Source organism: Nicotiana attenuata, unplaced genomic scaffold (genome assembly GCF_001879085.1).
Source record: "Nicotiana attenuata strain UT unplaced genomic scaffold, NIATTr2, whole genome shotgun sequence".
In the NCBI taxonomy this organism is placed as follows: Eukaryota; Viridiplantae; Streptophyta; class Magnoliopsida; order Solanales; family Solanaceae; genus Nicotiana; species Nicotiana attenuata.
Genome location: NW_017672070.1, coordinates 167,632 through 191,309, shown reverse-complemented (window position 1 = coordinate 191,309; position 23,678 = coordinate 167,632). Strand labels below are relative to the sequence as shown.

Genomic DNA, 23,678 nt, shown 5'->3' with positions numbered 1-23,678 from the left:
CAGAGGCCCACAATTAGCGGTATTCCATCCATCCGGGTGCCGCAAAGATGTATCAGGACTTGAGGCAGCACTATTGGTGGAGGCGAATGAAGAAAGATATAGTTGGGTATGTGTCTAGATGCCTCAACTGCCAGCAGGTGAAGTGTGAGCACCAGCGACCGGGTGGGTTGCTTCAGCAGATAGAGATTCCGGAGTGGAAATGGGAGCGCATCACCATGGACTTCGTATCTGGACTCCTACGGACCTTGAAGAAGTTTGATGCCATTTGGGTCATTGTGGATCGGCTGACCAGGTCCGCTCATTTCATTCCTGTGCGTACCACTTATTCATCGGCGCGGTTGGCGGAGATTTATATCCGGGAGATCGTCCGTCTGCATGGTATTCCAGTTTCTATTATTTCAGACAGAGGTACTCAGTTTACATCGCGGTTCTGGAGAGCCGTGCAGCAGGACTTAGGTACTCGGGTGGAGTTGAGCACAACATTTCACCCCCAGACGGATGGACAGTCCGAGCGCACTATTCAGATTCTTGAGGATATGCTTCGTGCGTGTGTGATTGAGTTTGGAGGATCTTGGGATCAGTTCTTGCTTTTAGCGGAGTTTGCCTACAACAACAGCTACCAGTCGAGCATCTAGATGGCTCCTTATGAGGCTTTATATGGTAGATGGTGTCGATCTCCGGTTGGATGGTTTGAGCCGGGGGAGGCTCGGTTGTTAGGTACACAATTGGTTCAGGACGCATTGGAGAAGGTTAAGATGATTCAAGATAGAAGGTTAAGATGATTTAGGATAGACTCCGTACAGCCCAGTCCAGATAGAAGAGCTACACAGACAGGAAGGTTCGTGATGTTTCGTATATGGTTGGTGAGCAGGTTCTGCTTCGGGTTTCGCCTATGAAAGGCGTCGTGTGGTTTGGGAAGAAAGGGAAGTTGAGTCCGAGGTTTATTGGCCCTTTTGAGATTTTGAGGCAAGTTAGGTAGGTTGCTTATGAGCTTGCCTTACCTCCCAGCTTGGCCGGGGTTCATCCGGTATTTCATGTTTTGATGCTCCGAAGGTATCACGGTGACCCGTCGCATGTGTTGGATTTCAGTTCAGTCCAGTTGGACAAGGATCTATCCTATGTTGAGGAGCCAGTGGCTATATTGGACAGGCAGATCACAAAGTTGAGGTCAAAGAACATTACTTCAGTAAAGGTTCAGTGGCGGGGTCAGTCGGCCGAGGAGGCGACCTGGGAGACCGAGCAGGATATGCGCAGCAGTTACCCTCATCTTTTCACTACTTCAGGTATGTCTTTATGCTCGTTCGAGGACGAACGAATGTTTAAGTGTAGAAGGATGTGACGACCCGGCCGGTCGTCTTAAGAATTAACGCCCCGATCCTCTATTAATTGCTTTCCCCAAGTCTATTTATGCTAATTTGAATTGCCGAGATGTTCGATTTTGAGTTTCGGAGAGTTTTGGGACACTTAGTCTCTAAATGAGAGCTTAAGTGTTGGAAAGTTGCCCGTAGTCAGAACAGTATGAAGACGGCCTCGGAATGGAAATATGATGGTTTCGTTAGTTCCGTTAGGTGATTTCGGGGTTGGGAGCGTATTCGGAATGTGTTTTGGAGGTCCGTAGCTGATTTAGGCTTGAAATGCCGAAGTTTGAATTTTTGAAGTTTCCGCTCCGATAGTGAGATTTTGACCCGAGGGTTGGAATGGAATTCCGGAAGTTGCAGTAGCTCCGTCATGTCATTTGGGATGTGTGTGTAAAATTTCAAGTTATTTGGACGAGGTTTGATTAGGTTTTTGATCGAAAGCGTGTTTTGTTGGAATTTGAAGTTCTTAGGCTTAAATCATTGGTTAATTCGAGTTTCCGACGTTGTTTTAGGTGGTTTAAGAGTTGGTACAAGTTTGAATGATGTTATGGGATATGTGTGTAGGTTTGGTTGAGGTCCCGGGGGCCTCGGGTGTGTTTCGGGTGCTCAACGGAGCAATTTTGAGTTGTAAAAAGTTGCAGGTTTTTGCCCAGGTCTGTTGTAGACCATTCTTCTCTGCGATCGCAGCTTCCCTTATGCGATCGCATAGTGCAAATTCGGAGGGTGATATTTTTGTTCTACGCGATCGCATTATCTCGTTCGCGATCGCGGAGGTCAGCTTTTCCCTTCATCGCGATCGCAATTGTCCTCCCGCGTTCGCATAGTAGAAATTTGGACCTGGTAATTTCTTGCATTTTCTTCTTCGCGATCGCGTACAGCTATTTCCTCCTCTTCTGCGATCGCAGGCCTAGGACCGCGTTCGCATAGACCAACTTTGAACCTTTAAAAATTTACACTTCGCGATCGCGTTCAATTTCACGCGATCGCATTGAACAAATACCTAGGCAGTTATAAACATTTCAAAATCTGAGGGTTAGCCATTTTTATCAAAACACAAGTTTGGGAGCTCGGATTTGGGAGAAATTTCGAGGGATTTTCGAGGGCAACGACTAGGTAACGATTCTCTACTCTCTTATGCTTAAAACCCACTAATCTAATCATGAATTCCTCCTTAATTTCGGATTTTTGAATGAAAAATGGGTAAAACTTCATAGACCAAGTTATTGAGTTTTGAGTGGGTGTTTGACCTCCGATTTGAGAGATTTTTATATGGTTAGACTCGTGAGAGTACGAGGGTTCTGAAAATGTAAAATTTATCCGATTCCGAGACGTTGTCCTAAGGGGCATTTTGGTCATTTTACCTAAATTCGCGTCTTAGCTTTAAATTAAATAGTAGAATCAGTTGATTGAGATGTTATTTACGATATAAAATTGAATTGAATAGATTAGGGCCATTTGGAGTCGGATACTCGTGGCAAAGGCATGGTTTCTAGTTATTTTTTGTGCCGGTTCGAGGTAAGTGGCTTGTCTAACCTTGTGTGGGGGACCTTTCCCCTTAGGATATGATATTTGGTAATTGAATGCCTTGTACGTGAGGTGACGAGCGCGTACTTGAGCTAATTGTTGAAAAATCCGGTTATACTTTAAATATTTAGACTGTGTTTCTTTTTCATCTGCTGTATTTTATTTGCAATTATAGATTGTGTTAGCTAGAAAAGCATGCTTAGTTGTTCTAAATTGCCTATTTGCTCAAGTAGCTTTGTTTGCATTACTTGAAGCATGTTAGGCTAGAACTACCTGTTGCCTTGTATTTTTTAGCTTCATTTCTGAATATCTTCGTGTTGTGACTGTGTATTTACATTGGGACTACGGATGTGGGATTCCGGTAGATCCTCCCTTGTTTGTTTACTTTGGGACTACGGGTTAGATTTCCGGTAGATCCCCCTGCACATTTACTTTGGGACTGCGGGTTAGATTCCCGATAGATCCCCCCTGCACATTGATAGTTGGACTACGGGACGGTATCTCGGGAGATCCTTCGAATATACTCATATGATGGACTACGGGACGGTATCCCGGGAGCTCCTTGGACAGTTGATGAAAGGGACTACAGGACGGTATCCTGGGAGATCCTCGTTGTTGGTATTGATATTGAGCTGTTTTACTCTGTGTTATCTTATTCTCTGAATGTTAATTGTTGTCTTGTATAACCTGTCTTACTTCATTGTTGTACCCATTATTTCTGTTTATTTCATACTGTTGTAAGACTTATTATTATTATTGTTCTCAGTAGGGCCCTGACCTTCCTCGTCACTAACCAACCGAGGTTAGGCTTGGCACTTACTGAGTACCGCTGTGGTGTACTCATGCCCCTTCTGCGCATGTTTTTCATGTGCGATCCAGGTACTTCATCTCAGGCGTATCACTTCGAGGCGGAGAGATCTAGCAGAGACTTCGAGGTACATCTACCACGTGCGCAAACCAGGAGTCTCTATCTTATTCTAGCTTTAGCAGTTAGCTTTTCCTTTAGTACTTTTGCTTTAGACATTCTGGAGTAAGAGCCATGTATTACTTTCCGTTAGCTTGTGTTCCCGTGAGTTTCCGGGTGTTGGGATGATATTGTAGACTTCCGCGCTATTGGGTTGTATATGCTGAGCGGCATTTATATACAGTTTTCTTTTAGTTGTTCAGTTTTAGTTAATTATTTCGCAAGCTATGTTGTTTTCCGCATTGTTAGGCTTACCTAGTTATAGGGACTAGGGGCCATCACGACATGTTCACGGAGGGCGAACTGGGGTCGTGACACTACTCATCACCATTATGATTGTAACTCCTACACCTCCATAACCCCTCCCCATGATCTCAATTATTAATGTCATGTTTAAGACAATCATTTTGTAACATTCATATGTAATAGTATAAATAGAGGCATGAAATGTGAGATGGAATACACTTGAACAGTTGATGAAATAAGAAAGTTATCTCTTCTTCTCTTATTCTACTTATCTTCTTGTTTTATATTGTTATTTTAAGCTACATTTCTTAATACGTTATCAACGCGAAGTCTCTAACCTCAGGATTGAATTACACTTGCAAAGGTATATATCTACAACCTAGTGTTCAAATTATCAAATTGTTGCTACGCATTTCTTTATGTGGAATCTACTTCTTTTGGATTTACTCAATTAGAATTATGTGTTGTCTCGTAAAAAGGAAATATGACAATTATACTGAGTGCATTATGTTTAATGCCAATAGTTGACATGTTTGTCAGAATAGTTAAGATTAGTTGAAATAGTTTTTCCGACTATTTTAAAACTCTATCAAATGACTTCCCGATTTCTTTCCTTACGACTAATGGCTTTTGGGAAAAAAAATGTTTTGGTTATTTTGAAGAATTATATGTTTAAATTTATTATTGCGGCATAGCTAATTGCCTAATTCATGTATTTTTATGGTGATTAACTGGTCAATTAATGTTATTATTTTTATGAGATATGATCAAATTGACCCTTTGATGAAAATATTTTCGTTTATTTCTTTTTACTATTTCTAATTCATTTATTCTCTTTGATAGTTTTTACTATGTCGAATTTGTCAAAGCTTGAGGTTGTGGCACTTGACATTTCTGGAAAGAATGACCTATCATGGGTTCTCGATGCTGAGATTCACTTAGTCGCTAAAGGCCTTGGTAACGCCATTACTCAGGGTAATGAGGCATCAAGCCAGGACAAAGCAAAGTCCATGATTTTCCTTTGTCATCATTTGGATGAAGGTTTGAAGGTTGAATATTTAACAGTGAAAGATCCACCTGAATTATGGACTGGCCTGAAGGAAAGGTATGATCACCTTAAGGCTACGGTATTGCCAAGGGCTCGATATGAGTGGATGCACTTACGGTTGCAAGATTTTAAGACCGTAAGTGAGTATAACTCTGATGTATTTCGAATAACTTCCCAATTGAAATTATGTGGGGAAGTTATGAATGATGAGGATTTGCTGGAAAAGACTTTTACGACTTTTCATACCTCAAATATGGTATTACAGCGGCAATACCGTGAAAGGGGTTTTAAAAAGTATTCTGAATCGATCTCATGCCTTCTGGTGGCTGAACAACATAATACCCTTTTGCTGAAAAATCATGAAGCCCGTCCCACAGGGACAGCTCCGCTTCCTGAAGCGAATATGGCAGCTAGACGTGATAAGTCTGAAAAAAGACAGAATAATAATCATGGCCATATGAATGTATGTGGGCATAGCAATGGTAAGAGATGATATAATAGTCGTCATCGTGGTGGTCATGGCAAACAAGAGAACAATATGGGTTCTCAAAACAATCCTTCAAGAGGCAAAAGTGGTAACTGTCACTGCTGTGGCATGTCATTGGAAAATTGAATGTCGTGCACCTGAGCATTTTGTCAGGATTTATCAAAATTCCATCAAAAGAAAGGCAAATAATATTGGAGCATCTTATGCTAATGCCTCAGTGGAGTCTCACTTGACCTTTAAAAATCATTTTGAGGCAGGGCCTTCAAATAAAAATGATTACAATGCCGAGGCAAATCTTGCTTTGAATGATGATAATTTTCAAGGCCTCGATGATCTTACTCATTTGGAAGTTAAAGATTTCTTTGGAGATCAAAACTAAAGTTTGATCATTTTATTGGGGAATACAATTATGTTATTATTTTCAGTGTTTTGTCTCATCTAAAGTTGTTTTTAATTTTAAGTAGTACTTAAGTTGTCTTATGTTATCGTTGGCGATGTTAGTTTTTCCGTGTTTCTCATGATGTACTTTTATTTTTTTTTTATGAAGAAATTAAAATTCCCCAGTCTTCAATTGGATCCAAGATGAGTAATGAAGATATATGTCTTTTGGATAGTGCTACAGCTCACACAATACTAAGAGAAAAGAAAATTTCTCTTATTTGGTTATGAAAATGGACTATGTTAATACAATATCTGGTAGTACAAAGTTGATGGAGGGCTCTGGAAGAGCGGCCTTATTATTACCCGGAGGAACGATATTAACTATTGATAATGCATTGTATTGTAGTAAGTCTCAAAGAAACTTGTTGAGTTTCAAAGCTTTTCGCCAAAATTGCTACCATATTGAGACATCAAACGAAGGAAAGGTTGAATACCTTTGTATTACTACAATAAAAGCGGGTAAAAGATATGTGCACGAAAAATTACCCGCATTTTCTTCTGGGTTGTACCACATAAACATTGGTGTGGTTGAATCACATGCCATAGTAAACACAAGGTTTACTACTTCTAATGATTTTATCATTTGGCATGACCGGTTGGTCCATCCCGGTTCTAACATGATGCGCAGAATAATAGAGAATTCAAATGGGCACACATTGAAGAACAAGAAGATTCTTCAATTTAAGGAATTCTCCTGTGCTGCTTGTTCTCAAGGAAAATTGGTTATTAAACCATCAGCAGCTAAAGTTGGAATTGAATCCCCTGCATTTCTGGAACGTATACAAGGTGATATATGTGGGCCTATACACCCTCCATGTAGACCATTCAAGTATTTTATGGTCTTGATAGACGCATCTACAAGATGGTCACATGTGTGCTTATTGTCAACTCGTAATATGGCATTTGTGAGATTGTTGGCCCAAATAATAAGGTTAAGAGCATAATTTCCAGATTACGCAATTAAGACAATTCGTCTTTATAATGATAGTGAAATTACATCTCACGCCTTTACAGATTATTGTATGGCCACTGGAATAAAAGTTGAGCATCCGGTTGCTCATGTTCATACTAAAAATGGTCTAGCAGAATCATTGATTAAACGACTTCAACTAATAGCTAGACCATTGCTAATGAGGACAAAACTTTCCTTTTCAGTATGGGGGCATGCTATTTTGCATGCAGTAGCACTTGTGTGCATAAGGCCGACCAGTTATCATAAAGTCTTCCCATTACAATTGGCTTTTGGTCAGGAGCCAAATATTTCCCATCTAAGAATTTTTATGCGGTGTATGTTCCAATTGCTCTACCAAAACGCACAAAGATGGGTCCCCAAAGAAGGTTGGGAGTTGGTTATGAATCTCCTTATATTATTAAATATTTGGAGACTATTAGAGGAAATTTGTTTACAGCCAGATTTGCTGATTGTCATTTTGATGAATCAACATTAGGGGAGAAAATAAACAACTGGAAAAAGAGATAGATTGGAACGTATTATCTCTATCTCATTTGGATCCTCGTACAAATCAATGTAAACAAGAAGTTCAAAAGATCATTTATATGCAAGATGTTTCAAATCAAATGCCAGATGCATTTACTAACCTTCCACGGGTTACTAAATCGCATATTCCAGCTGTAAATGCTCCAATTTGAGTTGATGTCCCAGCTGGACAGTATGATGATGCAAATGAGTCTAGGCCACGCCTTCAACGTGGTAGACCAATTAGTTCCAAGGATAAGAATCCCCGAAAAAGGAAAGGAGCAAATGATCAAGTTGATCATAACATGGAGGCAATTGCTCAAGAGGAGCATAAAGACATAGCAATTGATAAGACCTCACAGAAGGTTCTAGTACCTAAAAATGATAAAAATAAAGAGATCTCAATAAGTTATGTCTCTACGGGAAAAAGGTGAAATCGAAATAACGTTGTTGATAACAATAATTTTGCATATAATGTTGCAGTTGAAATAATGCAACAAGATGAGGATCTTGAGCCAAAATCTGTCGATGAATGTAGACAGAGAAATGATTGGCCAAAATGGAAAAACGCAATTCAAGCGGAATTGGCTTCACTCGAAAAACATGATGTTTTTGGACCAATAGTTTGAACGCCTGAAGGTGTCAAGCTAGTGGGGTACAAATGGGTTTTTGTGCAAAAACGAAATGAGAAAGGTGAAGCCGTAAGATATAAATCATGACTTGTGGCACAAGAGTTTTCGCAAAGGCCTGGCATTGATTATATGGAGACATATTCTCCTGTGGTAGATGAAATTACCTTCAGGTATCTAATAAATCTAGCAGTCCATGAAAAGCTTGATATGTGGTTGATGGATGTTGTCACAGCCTACTTATATGGGTCACTGGACAATGAAATTCTTATGAAAATCCCTGAAGGATTTAGAGTTCTCGAAGAGCATAAAAGTTCAAGAAAAACTTGTTCAATAAAGATTTAGAAATCCTTATATGGATTGAAGCAATGTGGGAGAATGTGGTACAATCACCTTAGCGAGTATTTGCTAAAGGAAGGGTACAAAAACTACCCTATTTGCCCTTGTGTCTTTATTAAGAGGTCTCGATCTGAATTTGTTATCATAGCTATGTATGTTGATGACTTGAATATCATTGGCACTCCTAAAGAGCTTCCAAAGGTTGTAGAGTGTTTGAAGAAAGAATTTGAAATGAAAGATCTTGGTAAGACAAAATTTTGTCTTAGCCTCCAAATTGAGCATGTACCAAATGGAATTTTTGTCCATCAATCAACATACACTTGTCACGACCCAGATTTTCCACCCTCGGGAGTCGTGATGGCGCCTACTAATGTGAGCTAGGCAATCCAACTATGTGAGAAAATTACTTCTTTATCCATTTTATACTTGTTAACAATTATAAAGCAATAACGTGTAAACAACGAAAATTACATTAAGCGGAAGAAAATGCAGTAAATTATCTGAATATATATCTAATACAACTGTTTGAACCTCAACCTCCCAGAACTAGTGTCACAGTACCACAGACGATATAGGAATACTAAATACAAAGTTTGAAAATAAACGATACATTGTTTCTGAATTAATGAAATGAAACAGGACATAAGGGATAGAGGGAGACGCCAGGGCCTGCGGACGCCTGCAGGTCTACCTTGGATCTCTGTGTGGACTGAAGGTAGCCACCCAATCTACGATCCAAAAGTTGCTCCGGGATCAGCACATAGTGCAGAGTGTAGTATCAGCACAATCGACCCCATGTGCTGGTAAGTGCCTAGCCTAACCCCGGCGAAGTAGTGACGAGGCTAGGACCAGACTACCAAATAATCCTGTGCAACTCAACTATATACAACGGAAAGAAGAACAGTAATAAACAATTAAGTAGGGGAGGGGTGACATGCTGCGGGGGAGCTATCAATTTAGAATTGAAAGACAATGGGAAATTGAAAGAAACAACATATCTCAGATATCAACAAGGAACCAGAAATCAATAAGTGCACGGCATCACCCTTCGTGCTTTTACTCTCCACCTCACCAAGCAATCAAGTAATGAAAATGTGAACGGCATCACCCTTCGTGCTTTTAATCTCGTCCTCACCATATAATCAATATAAATGGCACAGAATGGTACATCGTGCGGCATGTCATCACCCTTCGTGCTTTACACTCCTTCCTCACAAATCATACACGGCATCACCCTTCGTGCTTTAACACTCTCTTACCAAAACAATGCACGGCATCACCCTTCGTGCTTTAACTCTCTTCCTCACCCAAAAAACAATCACAAACAATAAGGCAAGGAAATGAATGAAATTGCAATAAGAATCCCAGCAAGGGAACAATAACTCAACAATAAGTCCCGGCAAGGGACAACCTCAAAACACCAACAATATCTCGACAAGGGAGTCAATATAATGATTTTTTTCTCTTTTTCACCTTTGTTTCACAATTCACTTCTCAACTCGAGCCAATGCTCTAAAGGGTTGAATTACCACTCATACTTTCACAATTCGTTATACAACTTGAGCCAACGCTCCTCAATGATCAAACATCACAATTACTTCCACGAACTTGGTCCAACAAATAGAAATCATTACCAAAGTATGAATAGTACAACGAAGTCATGATAATCACATTATAAGACTCACGGGCATGCTAGACACCAACGTATAGATACTCGTCACCATGCCTATACGTTGTACTCAACAATTACCATATAGAAAATAGGACTCGACTCCTAATCCCTCAAGCTAAGGTTAGACCAAACACTTACCTCGATGCCACGAACACAATTCACGTCTCAACTATCGCTTTACCCCTCGATTCCACCACCAATTCACTCATATCTAGTCACAAGTCACTTAATTACATCAATAAACGCTAAATGAATCAATTCCAATGCATGAAAATGAGTTTTCTAAAGTTTTGCCCAAAAAGTCAAAAATCGCCCCCGGGGCCACGTGGTCAAAACCCGAGGTTCGAACCAAACCCAATTATCCATTCCCCCACAACCCAAATATATAATTTATTTTGAAATCAGACCTCAAATCGATGTCCAAATCCCCAAAATTTAAAAAACCTAGGTTCTACCCAAAACACCCAATTTTCCCCATGAAAATCATTGATTTTGAGTTGAAATCATGTTAAAAGATGTTAATGATTGAAGAAAACGAGTTAAAATTGACTTACAATCGATTTGGAAGAAGAGTTTCCTTTGAAAAATCGCGTAAGAGTATTTTGGTTTTGAAAGAGTGTGAAAAATGGGAGATTTTCGCTAAGTTATAAAATGCAGGTTGCAAATATGGGAACTGCGAACAGGGTTCGCATTTGCGAACCCAAGCTTCTGCTAAGTTCGCATTTGGGAAAATGGGCTCGCATTTGCGAGCTGGGAATTGTGATTATCATGTTGCATTTGCGACTACTGGCCACAAGCTAGGGGATCACATTTGCGTTTAAAAGCCTCGCAATTGCGAGATAAGCTGGCCTGGGCTACTTTCGCAATTGCGACATAGCCCTCGCATTTGCGAGCCAGGCTTCGCAAATGTGAAGCCTTCAGGCCTGCAATTCCTTAAGTCCAAAAATTTCACCCTGTGGCCTATCTGAAACTCACCCGGGCCCTCGGGGCTCTAAACTAAACATGCACACCAACCTAAAAACATCATACGGACTCGCTCGTGCATTCAAATCACTAAAATAATATCAACAACTATGAATTTAGCATCAAAATCATGAAATTTTCTGAAGAACTTCAAATTTTCAAATTTTCTCAAATACGATCTGGTTCACATCGTTTCAAGTCCGTTTCTTACCAAATTTCACAGACTTATCTAAAATCACATATAAGACCTGTACCGGGCGCCGGAACCAAAATACAGGCCCGATACCATCAAGTTTTAATCACATTTCATTTCTAAAACTCATAAATAATTTTAGAAAACAATTTTCTTTACAAATTCATTTCTCGGGCTTGGGACCTCGGAATTCGATTCCGGGCATACGCCCAAGTCCCATATTTTCCTACGGACCCTCCGAGACCGTCAAAATGTTGACCGAATACAACTTAATTCATTTTAAAGCCAAAATTTATCATTATTCACAGATCTTCACATATAGGCTTTCCGGCTACGTACCCGGATGGCGCACGCAAATCGGGTGAGATAGAAAGAGGTTTTTAAGGCCACGAAACGCAGAATTTAATTTTAAAATAAGTGATGACCTTTTGGGTCATCACATTCTCCACCTCTAAAACAACAGTTCGTCCTCGAACGGACATAAGAAGGAAGTACCTGAGTCGGGGAAAAGATGGGGATAACGGCTTCGCATATCGGACTCGGACTCCCAGGTCGATGCCTCAGCAGGCTGACCTCTCCACTTAACACGAACAGAAGGAAAAATCCTCGATCTCAACTCACGAATCTGACGGTCTAGAATAGCCACCGGCTCATCCTCATAGGACAAATCCCGGTCCAACTGGACAGTGCTGAAATCTAACACGTGGGATGGATCGTCGTGATACTTCCGAGGCATGGACACACGAAACACTGGATGCACGGCTGATAAGCTCGACGACAACGCAAGTCTGTAAGCCACCTCTCCCACTCGATCAAGAATCTCAAACGGGTCAATGAACCTAGGGCTAAGCTTGCCCTTCTTCCTAAATCTCATCACGCCCTTCATAGGCAACACTCGAAGCAATACCTGCTCACCGACCATGAAAGCTAAATCTCGAACCTTGCGGTCGGCATAGCTCTTTTGCCTGGACTGAGCTGTACGAAGCCTATCCTGAATAATCTTGAACTTGTCCAAGGCATCCTGTACTAGATCCGTACCCAACAACCGAGGCTCTCCCGGCTCAAACCATCCAATCGGCGACCGACACTGCCTACCATATAAAGCCTCAAAAGAAGTCATCTGGATACTCGACTGGTAGCTGTTGTTGTAGGCAAACTCTGCTAAAGGCAAAAACTGATCCCACGAGCCTCCAAAGTCAATGACACAAGCTCGGAGCATATCCTCAAAAATCTGAATAGTCCGCTCAGACTGCCCGTCCGTCTGAGGATGAAACGCTGTGCTCAACTCAATCCGTGTGCCCAACTCTCATTGAACTGCTCTCCAGAAATGTGAGGTAAACTGCGTACCTCGGTTTAAAATGATAGACACAGGCACACCATGAAGGCGAACAATCTCCCGGATATAGATCTCAGCTAACCTCTCAGAAGAATAGGAGACCGCAACAGGAATGAAATGTGCTGACTTGGTCAGCCTATCGACAATAACCCACACTGCATCGAACTTACTCTGAGTCCATGGGAGTCTAATAACGAAGTCAATAGTGATACGCTCCCGCTTCCACTCAGGAATTTCAATCTTTTGGAACAAACCACCGGGCCTCTGATGCTCGTACTTAACCTGCTGACAATTCAAACATCGAGCAACATATGCAACGATGTCTTTCTTCATTCTCCTCCACCAATAATGCTACCTCAAATCCTGATACATCTTTGCGGCGCCCGGATGAATAGAGTACCGGGATCTATGGGCCTCCTCTAAAATCAACTCTCGAAGTCCATCCATATTAGGCACACAAACTCGACCCTGCAAATCTCAAAACTACATCATCACCTAAGGTGACCTGCTTGGCACCTTCGTGATACACCGTGTCTCTGAGGACACACAAATGAGGATCATCATACTGTCGATCTCGGATACGCTCCAATAATGAAGAACGAGCGACTGTGCAAGCTAACATACGGCTGGGCTCAGAAACATCCAACCTCACGAACTGATTGGCCAAAGCCTGGACATCCAAAGCAAGCGGTCTCTCACCGACTAGAATATAAGCAAGACTGCCCATACTGGCTGTCTTCCTACTCAAAGCATCGGCCACCACATTGGCCTTTTCCGGATGATATAATATGGTGATATCATAGTCTTTCAACAGCTCCAACCACCTTCTCTGCCTCAAATTCAACTCCTTTTGCTTGAACAAATACTGCAGACTCTTGTGATCCGTGAACACCTCACATGCCACGCCATATAGACAATGCCTCCAAATTTTCAACGCGTGAACAATGGCTGCCAACTCCAAATAATGAACCGGATAGTTCTTCTCATGAATCTTCAACTGCCGCAAAGCATAGGCGATGACCTTGTCTTCCTGCATCAACACCGCACCAAGCCCAATACGAGATGCATCACAATAAACTGTATATGACCGTGAACCTGTAGGCAAAACCAACACCGGTGCCGTAGTCAGAGCTGTCTTGAGCTTCTGAAGGCTCGCCCCACACTGATCCGACCATCTGAATTGGGCACCCTTCTGGGTCAACCTGGTCATCGGGGCTGCCATAGATGAAAACCCCTCTACGAACCGACGATAGTAGCCTGCCAATCCCAAGAAACTCTGGATCTCTGTAGTTGATGCTGGTCTAGGCCAGTTCTTGACTGCCTCAATCTTCTTCGGATCAACCTGAATACCCTCTGCTAACACAACATGACCCAAGAATGCAACTGAACTCAACCAGAACTCACATTTCGAAAACTTAGCATACAACTGACTATCCCTCAAAGTTTGAAGAACCACTCTAAGATGCTGCTCGTGCTCCTCCCGGCTACGGGAATATATCAAAATATTATCAATGAAGACTATCATGAATGAATCCAAGTAAGGCCTGAACACTCGGTTCATCAAATCCATAAAAGTTGTTGGGGCGTTTGTCAGCCCGAATGACATCACCAAGAACTCATAATGCCCGTACCGAGTGCGGAAAGCTATCTTAGGGACATCGGATGCCCTAATCATCAACTGATGGTAGCCAGATCTCAAGTCAATCTTTGAAAATACCTTGGCACCCTGAAGTTGATCGAACAAATCATCAATCCTCGGCAGCGGATACTTATTCTTGATTGTAACCTTGTTCAATTGCCGGTAATCTATACATATTCACATCGATCCATCCTTCTTCTTTACGAACAACACCGGCACACCCCAAGGTGACACACTGGGTCTAATGAAACCCTTTTCAAGCAAGTCTTGCAACTGCTCCTTCAACTCTTTCAACTCAGGCGGGGCCATACGATAAGGTGGGATAGAGATGGGCTAGGTGCCCGGAGCCAAATCAATGCAGAAGTCAATATCTCTGCCGGGTGGCATACCCGGCAGGTCTGAAGGAAATACCTTAGGAAACTCACGAACAACGGGCACAGACTCAATAGAAGGAATCTCAGCACTAGAATCACGAACATAGGCCAAATAGGCCAAACACCCCTTCTCGACCATACACCTAGCCTTCACATAAGAGATAACACTACGGTAGAATGACCAGGAGTCCCTCTCCACTCTAGACGAGGCAAACCTGGCAAGGCTAAGGTCACAATCTTGGCATGACAGTCCAAGATAGCATGGTAAGTTGATAACCAGTCCATCCCCAATATGACATCAAAATCGACCATGTCCAGAAGATGCAAATCTACACATGTCTCAAGACCTCCAATCAGAACTATACACGAACTATGGACTTGATCTACCACAATAGAATCACCCACCGGGGTAGACACATCAACATGAGCACTCGAGGAATCACTAGGCATGACCAGATACGGTGCAAAATAAGATGACACATAGGAGTATGTAGACCCTGGATCAAATAAAACTGAAACATCTCTGCTACAAACCAGAACAGTACCTGTAATAACTGCAACGGAAGCCTCAGCCTCGGGCTTGGCTGGAAGAGCATAACATCGGGGCTGGGCCTTAACACCCTGAACTACATCTCTGGGATGGCCTGCTGCTGGCTGGCTTCCAACTCTAGCGACCTGAGCTCCACGTCTAATACCTCTACCTCCACCTCTAGCACCTCTACCCCCACCTCTAGCTGGCTGGGCGGGATGTGGAACACTCGGTGCCTGAACCATAGCACGGGAACCCTGATGTTGAGAGCTACTCGGTGCTCGAGGGAAAAACCTAGCAATGTGACCCATATCACCACAAGTGTAACAAGCCCTCGGCTGTTGAGACTGCTGACCCTGACGACCAGAATGACCACCCCGAAAACTCTGAAGTAGCGGTGCACTGATAGGAGCTGGTGGTGCACTATAGGACTGCTGATCTGAATACTGCATATGAGAACCACGGCCACCTGAAGCACCGTGGGAAACCTGAAGTGCTGACTGAAAAGGCCTAAGAGGATGGCCTCTACTATATATATCCCTACCTCCAGATGAAGCACTACTAAATCTGCCTGAATGACGAGGCCTCTTGTCCGAACCATGACCACCTCCCTGTGACAGAACCATCTCCACTCTACTGGCCACATTGGGCGCCTCCTGAAAAGTAATCTCACTCCCAGTCTCCCTAGCCATCTGAAGTCGAATCGGATGAATAAACCCCTCAATGAACCTCACCACCCTCTCTCTCTCTCTCTCTCAGTGGGAAGTATGATAAGAGCATGACGATCCAAGTCGATGAATCTGATCTCATACTGAGTAACGGTCATAGAACCCTGCTAGAGATGCTCAAACTGCCTCCGATAGGCCTCTCTCTGAGTGATAGGGAGAAACTTTTCTAGAAATAGCTGAGTAAACTGCTCCCAAGTCAAAATTGGCGATCCGACTGGTCTAGCCAAGCAATAATCTCTCCACCAAGTCTTGGCGGATCCAGATAAGCGAAAAGTAGCAAAATCGACCCCATTGGTCTCCACTATCCCCATGTTCCTGAGAACTTCATGACAGCTGTCTAGATAATCCTGGGGATCCTCAGAAGATCCACCGCTGAACGTAGTAATGAAGATCTTGGTGAACCTCTCCAATCTCCACAAAACATCGACAGACATAGCTGCTCCATCACCAGTTTGGGCTACCACACACGGCTTAACTGCTCCAACTGGCTGAACTGCTAGAGTCTGAAACGAGGGAGCTACCTGCTCCGGAGTGCGAGTAGCAGGAGTCTGGGCTCCTCCTCCAGCCTGAGAGACGGCTGGTGCTACAGGAAGTAAGCCTGCCCGGGTGACACTCTCCATAAGGCCCACTAGATGGACCAGAGCATCCTGGAGTACTGGGGGTAGCAATAAACCCCTCTAGGACCTGAGCTGGGCCCACCAGAACTGCTGGGGCCGGAACCTCATCATCAAGGTCAACCTGAGGCTCCGCTGCTGGTGCTGCTGCTCTGGGCTGAGCTCTGTCCCTACCTCGGCCTTGCCCTCGCCCTCTGCCCCTCGTGGGAGCTGCTGCTAGGGGATCGAGCTGCTGGTCAGCGGATGAGAAAGCGCGCGTTCTCGACATCTGCGAGAGAACAAAATAGAAATTCAATCAACATTGAGAAACCAAACCGCACGGCATGAAAGAATAGATGTGAAATTTTCCTAACTCTGTAGCCTCTGGGGGATAAATACATACGTCTCCGTATTGATCCCTCAGACTTTACTAAGCTTGTCTATGAACTGTGAGACCCATGTAACCTAGAGCTCTGATACCAACTTGTCACAATCCGGATTTTCCACCCTCGGGAGTTGTGATGGCGCCTACTAATGTGAGCTAGGCAAGCCAACTATGTGAGCAAATTACTTCTTTATCCATTTTATACTTGTTAATTATAAAAACAATAACGTGTAAACAGCGGAAATTACATTAAGCGGAAGAAAATGTAGTAAATTATCTGAATATATATTTAATACAACTGTTTGAATCTCAACCTCCCAGAACTGGTGTCACAGTACCACAGACGGTCTAGGAATACTACATACAAGTCTGAAAATAAATGATATACTGTTTCTGAATTAAGGAAATGAAACAGGAAATAAGGGATAGAGGGAGACGCCAGGGCCTGCGGACGCCTGCAGGTATACCTTGGATCTCCGCGTGGACTGAAGGTAGCCACCCAATCTACGGTCCAAAAGCTGCTCCAGGATCTGCACATAGTGCAGAGTGTAGTATCAGCATAACCGACCCCATGTGCTGGTAAGTTCCTAGCCTAACCCCGACGAAGTAGTGACGAGGCTAGGACCAGACTACCAAATAATCCTGTTCAATTCAACTATATACAATGGAAAGAAGAACAATAATAAACAGTTAAGTATGGGAGGGGTAACATGCTGCATGGGAGCTATCAATTTAGAATAGAGAGACAACAGGAAATTGAAAGAAACAACATATCTCAGATATCAACAAGGAACCAGAAATCAATAAGTGCACGGCATCACCCTTCGTGCTTTTACTCTCTTCCTCACCATATAATCAATATAATCGGCACGGAATGGTACATCGTGCGGCACAGCATCACCCTTCGTGCTTTACACTCTTTCCTCACAAATCATACACGGCATCACCCTTCGTGCTTCAACAATGTCTTACCAAAATAATGCACGGCATCACCTTCGTGCTTTAACTCTCTTCCTCACCCAAACAACAATCACAAACAATAAGGCAAGGAAATGAATGAAATTGAAATAAGAATCTCAGCAAGGGAACAATAACTCAACAACAAGTCCCGGCAAGGGACAACCTCAAAACAACAACAATATCCCAGCAAGGGAGTCAATATAGTGATTCTTTTCTATTTTTTACCTTTGTTTCACAATTCACTTCACAACTCGAGCCAATGCTCTAAAAGGGTTGAATTACCACTCATACTTTCACAATTCATTATACAACTTGAGCCAACGCTCCTCAATGATCAAACATCACAATTACTTCCACGAACTTGGTCCAACAAATAGAAATCATTACCAAAGTATGAATAATATAACGAAGTCATGATTATCACATTATAAGACTCACGGGCATGCTAGACACCAACGTATAGATACCCGTCACCATGCCTATACGTCGTACTCAACAATTACCACATAGCAAATAGGACTCGACTCATAATCCCTCAAGCTAAGGTTAGACCAAACACTTACCTCGATGCCACGAACAGAATTCACGTCTCAACTATCGCTTTACCCCTCGATTCCACCACCTATTCGCTCGTATCTAGTCACTTAATTACATCAATAAACGCTAAATGAATCGATTCCAATGCATGAAAATGAGTTTTTCAAAGTTTTACCCAAAAAGTCAAAAATTGCCCCCGGGCCCACATGGTCAAAATCCGAGGTTCGAACCAAAAACCGATTACCCATTCCCCCACGAACCCAAATATATAATTTGTTTTGAAATCGAACCTCAAATCGAGGTCCAAATCCCCAAAATTTAAAAAACCTAGGTTCTACCCAAAACACCCAATTTCCCCCATGAAAATTATTGATTTTGAGTTGAAATCATGTTAAAAGATGTTAATGATTGAAGAAAATGAGTTAAAATTGACTTACAATCGATTTGGAAGAAGAGTTGCCTTTGAAAAATCGCCTAAGAGTGTTTTGGTTTTGAAAGAGTATGAAAAAATGGGGACTTTCGACTAAGTTATAAAATTGCAGGTTGCATATATGGGAATTGCGAACAGGGTTTTTATTTGCGAACCCAAGCTTCTGTTAAGTTCGCATTTGCGAGATGGGAATTGTGATGATCATGTCGCATTTGTGACGACTGGCCACAAGCTGGGGGATCGCATTTGCGATTAAAAGCCTCGCAATTGCGAGATAGGCTGGCCTGGGCTACTTTCGCAATTGCGACATCGCATTTGCGACTTTGCATTTGTGAGCCAGGCTTCACAAATGCGAAGCCTGCAGGCCTACAATTCCTTAAGTCCCAAAATTTCACCTCGTGGCCTATCCAAAACTCACCCGAGCCCTCGGGGCTTAAAACCAAACATGCACACCAACCTAAAAATATCATACGGACTCGCTCGTTCATTCAAATCACTTAAATAACATCAACAACTATGAATTTAGCATCAAAATCATGAAATTTTCTTAAGAACTTCAAAATTTCCAATATTCTCAAATACGATCCGATGCACATCGTTTCAAGTCCGTTTCTTACCAAATTTCATAGACTTATCTTAAATCACATATAAGACCTATATCGGGCGCCGGAACCAAAATACGGGCCCGATACCATCAAGTTTTAATCACATTTCATTTCCAAAACTCATAAATAATTTTAGAAAATAATTTTCTTTAAAAATTCATTTCTCGGGCTTGGGACCTCGGAATTCAATTCCGGACATACGCCCAAGTCCCATATTTTCCTACGGACCCTTTGGGACCGTCAAATCACGGGTCCGGATCCGTTTACTCAAAATATTGACCGAAGTCAACTTTCATTTTAAAGCCAAAATTTATTATTTTTCACAGATTTTCACATATAGGCTTTCCGGCTACGCGCCCGGATGGCACACGCAAATCGAGGTGATATAGAAGAGGTTTTTAAGGCCTCGGAACGTAGAATTTACTTTTAAAGTGATTTACAACACTGAAAGGGTTTTAAAGCGATTTTACATGGATAATGCACATCCATTGAGTACCCCAATGGTTGTGAGATCGCTTGACATAAATAAATATCCATTTCAGCCTCAAGAAAATGATGAAGAGCTCGTTGGTGATGAAACTCCATATCTTAGTGCAATTGGGGCACCGATGTATCTTGCCAACAATACTCGACCAGATATTGCTTTTGCAGGAGCTTATTAGCAAGATTCAGCTCCTCCCCAACAAGAAGACATTGGAATGGTATTAAGCATATATTTAGATATCTTTGGGGAACCATAGATATGGGATTATTTTATTCTAATGAATTCAAGTCAGAAATGATTGGCTATGCCGATGCAGGTTATTTGTCTGATCCACATAAAACCCGATCTCAAACAGGCTATTTGTTTACATATGGAGGTACTACTATATCATGGCGTTCAATGAAACAAACAATAGCTTCCACTTCTTCAAATCATGCTGAGATAATAACCATTCATGAAGCTAGTCGGGAATGTGTTTGGTTGAGATCAATGACTCAGCATATTCAGGAAATGTGTAGTTTTCTTATGAAAGGATAATCCAACAACACTATATGAAGACAATGCTGCTTGTATTGCTCAACTGAAAGGAGGATACATCAAAAGAGACAGAGCAAAGCATATTTCACCAAAGTTCTTTTACACGCATGATCTTCAACAAAATAGTGAAATTAATGTTCAACAGATTCGTTCATGTGAAAATTTGGCTGATCTGTACACTAAGGCTTTACCAACCTCAACATTTGAAAAGTTGAGACAAAAGATTGGAATGCGACGTCTTCGAGAAATAAAGTGATATTTTCATGAGGGGGAGTAAGATACGCGTTGTACTCTTTTTTCCTTAGCCTAGGTTTTGTCCCACTGGTTTTAGTGGTAAGGTTTTTAACGAGGCAGCTAATAAAGCGAATTACAGATATGTGTACTCTTTTTCCTTCACTAAGATTTTTTCCCACAGTGTGTTTTCTTAGTAAGGTTTTAACGAGGCATATTATCTATTTTTCGGACATCCAAGGGGGAGTGTTATAAAATCCTTAGTAAATGTGGATGTCCACTACTCCCACTACTTTCACCCATGATGTAAATAATCTCTCACTACTCATCACCATTATGATTGTAACTCCCACACCTCCATAATCCCTCCCCATGATCTTCCCCCATGATCTCAATTGTTAATGTCATGTTAAGACAATCATTTTGTAACCTTCATATGTAATAGTATAAATAGAGGCATGAAATGTGAGATGGAATACACTTGAACACTTGATGAAATAAGAAAGCTATCGCTTCTTCTCTTATTCTACTTATCTTCTTGTTTTATATTGTTACTTTGAGCTACATTTCATAATAAAGTTAGTATTGTTTGGCGTGAACACACATGCATGCATGCAAATTTTTACAGGCGAGATACTACTAATCACTTGTTTATTTTGGACCATATTTTTTTTTCTTACTTATTTTTACTATTTTGCCCTCATAGATATTCGAGAAAAAGAGTGATTTTACTGTTTTATAAGGAAATAAAGAGACTAGGTTACACATCATTTAAAATATTGAGAATGGTGCAAATAAAAAAAAGAGAGCATATGTTAGAGGCGCAAAATGTAAAGAACCGGAGGTTTAGACTTTAGTGTGTCGCCTCCTTTATGTATGGGATTTATGTTATATACAATGATAATGTGATTGATTTTTTACATCACTTTTTATCACTAAAAATGTAATTTAGTCTACAAGTCATTTAACATTTATTCTGTATTACCTATTAATGCTATTGACTAGTAACTTTGTTTATAGTTCTAGTAATCCATCTGAAAAGAAGAATGGGGTAAGAAAACAAAATACAGGTTGGGAAACGTTACAACTTCGACATCAAAAAATATTTCAATTATGTCAAGATCATTTAGTACAATAAAAATACAAAAAAAGTGTGGAATGAATAATCATCTTGGACAAGAAACAAAGGAAGGAAACAAGATTTTATATGACTTCCTAAACTTTGGGCAACTATTATCAAAAGGGTACGGTAATGATTTTGATAGAGAGGTGATCCATCTAATGGCTAAGGATTGTTCATAAATTTAGCAATAAGAAACAATAAGAAAACGAATAAGGGTCAAAAATACCCTTATCGCTTGGTAAACGTTTACTTTTATGCCTTAAAAAAGTATCAAGACATTAAAAAAGTATCAAGACAGCCAAAAAGAAACAATAAGAAAACGAAAAAAGGGTAAAAAAAATCGCTTGGTAAACGTTTATTTTTATGCATTAAAAAGTATCAAGACATTAAAAAAATATCATGACAGCCAAAAAGAAATAATAAAAAAAACGGAAAAGGTCAAAAATATCATTACCGCTTGATAAACATTTACTTTTATGCATTAAAAAGTATCACGATATTAAAAAAAGGGACCATAAAAATTTTCGTCAGCCGCGAGAGTAATTTTTTACTACAAGATAATGTTGTATATATTTTTTGATCAATAGTGGACAAAACATAAAAGTAAATTATTTACTAAACAATAAGGTATTTTTGGCCCTTTTCCGATAAGAGAATTTTAACCACTTATTTGCACTCAGTGTTTATATCATCAAATTATGCAACTAATATTATTAATTAAAAATTATAGTAAGAATATATTTCATTTAAATGTAAATATGCAAAGATACATGATTTGTATTGGCGCAAGTAAGAATCTACTCATACTCGTATCATTATAGTTTGAATTGTAATATTTGATCATTGACCAATCTTTCTTGAAAGGTTTGATTTCACATTTAACTCTTTCTGTTATTCATCATTCCCTTGTTCTATTCCCTTTTTAATTATTGCTAATACTTTACAGTAGTCTAATAAGACAAAACTTTTTTGGTGCTCAAGATTTCAAAATTTTGAAAAAAGAATTAGAAAAAGGACAAAACAAATCCAGAAAGTACAATAGAGGGGAAGCCAGCGCCACCACTCTGCCACCAACCAAAACTCATGGTCCACGACCCGTCCAACACCCGACCCTACTTCCAACGGCTTTTCCTTCAAAACTCTGGTCCCACTAACATGGACCCTAAACACATTACAACCCCAAATTAAATTTAATAAATTATTATGTATTATTACTACTAGTACTACTTTTTCCATCCCAATTTATACAAATTTCGAAAGCTAAATGAGTTGATTTTAATTGTAAATTTGAACATAAAATCTTTAATTTTTTGAAATAAACATTATATATTTGGAAGCTACGTAAAAATTAGTATAAGATACAATAGCTACCCGTCAAAATTTTAAAAGATATATGAAAAATATATGGTCGGAAAAAACTTTTTTGATTCTTCAAATTCAAATTCTGCCATATAAATTGGACGAATGGAGTACTTTCCTCGTTACATTTATTATAGTGATGCTAATTCAACAGAAAATTTAAGAAATAAATTTAATAAATCTATTTAGGAGTCTTTTTATATTGAGTTTGTTGTTAGTGTTGTTGTTGTTATTATTTAGGAGTCTTTTGATTATAATATTAGTTATACGTGAATTGTATTGTAGGGAGTGTTCATGAGAATTAATAATGAAGATATTGTTGTGCGTTAATTAATAATGAAAAAATTCTTATACATGACTAACTTATTTTGTAAGGGCATTTTAATTAAATTAGTTTTAGAGTATGCGCGTTGCGCGTGAATACTTATCGATGGGAATAAAATTTAAAAAAATCACATGAAATATTATTTGACTTCCTATATTACTT

The 23,678-nt window shown here is 40.6% G+C and overlaps 1 protein-coding gene across 1 annotated transcript; it reads left to right on the top strand.

The window, feature by feature from the left end:
- The first annotated feature begins 4,943 nt into the window (after nucleotides 1-4,943).
- Nucleotides 4,944-5,633, top strand: LOC109211653. The gene has a single exon (XM_019375201.1). The coding sequence runs from the start codon at nucleotides 4,944-4,946 to the stop codon at nucleotides 5,631-5,633; it is 690 nt and encodes a 229-aa protein (XP_019230746.1).
- Nucleotides 5,634-23,678: the final 18,045 nt, after the last annotated feature.

Coding starts and splice junctions, on each gene's coding strand:
- LOC109211653 (XM_019375201.1), top strand. CDS start 4,944: ATGTCGAATTTGTCAAAGCTTGAGGTTGTGGCACTTGACATTTCTGGA.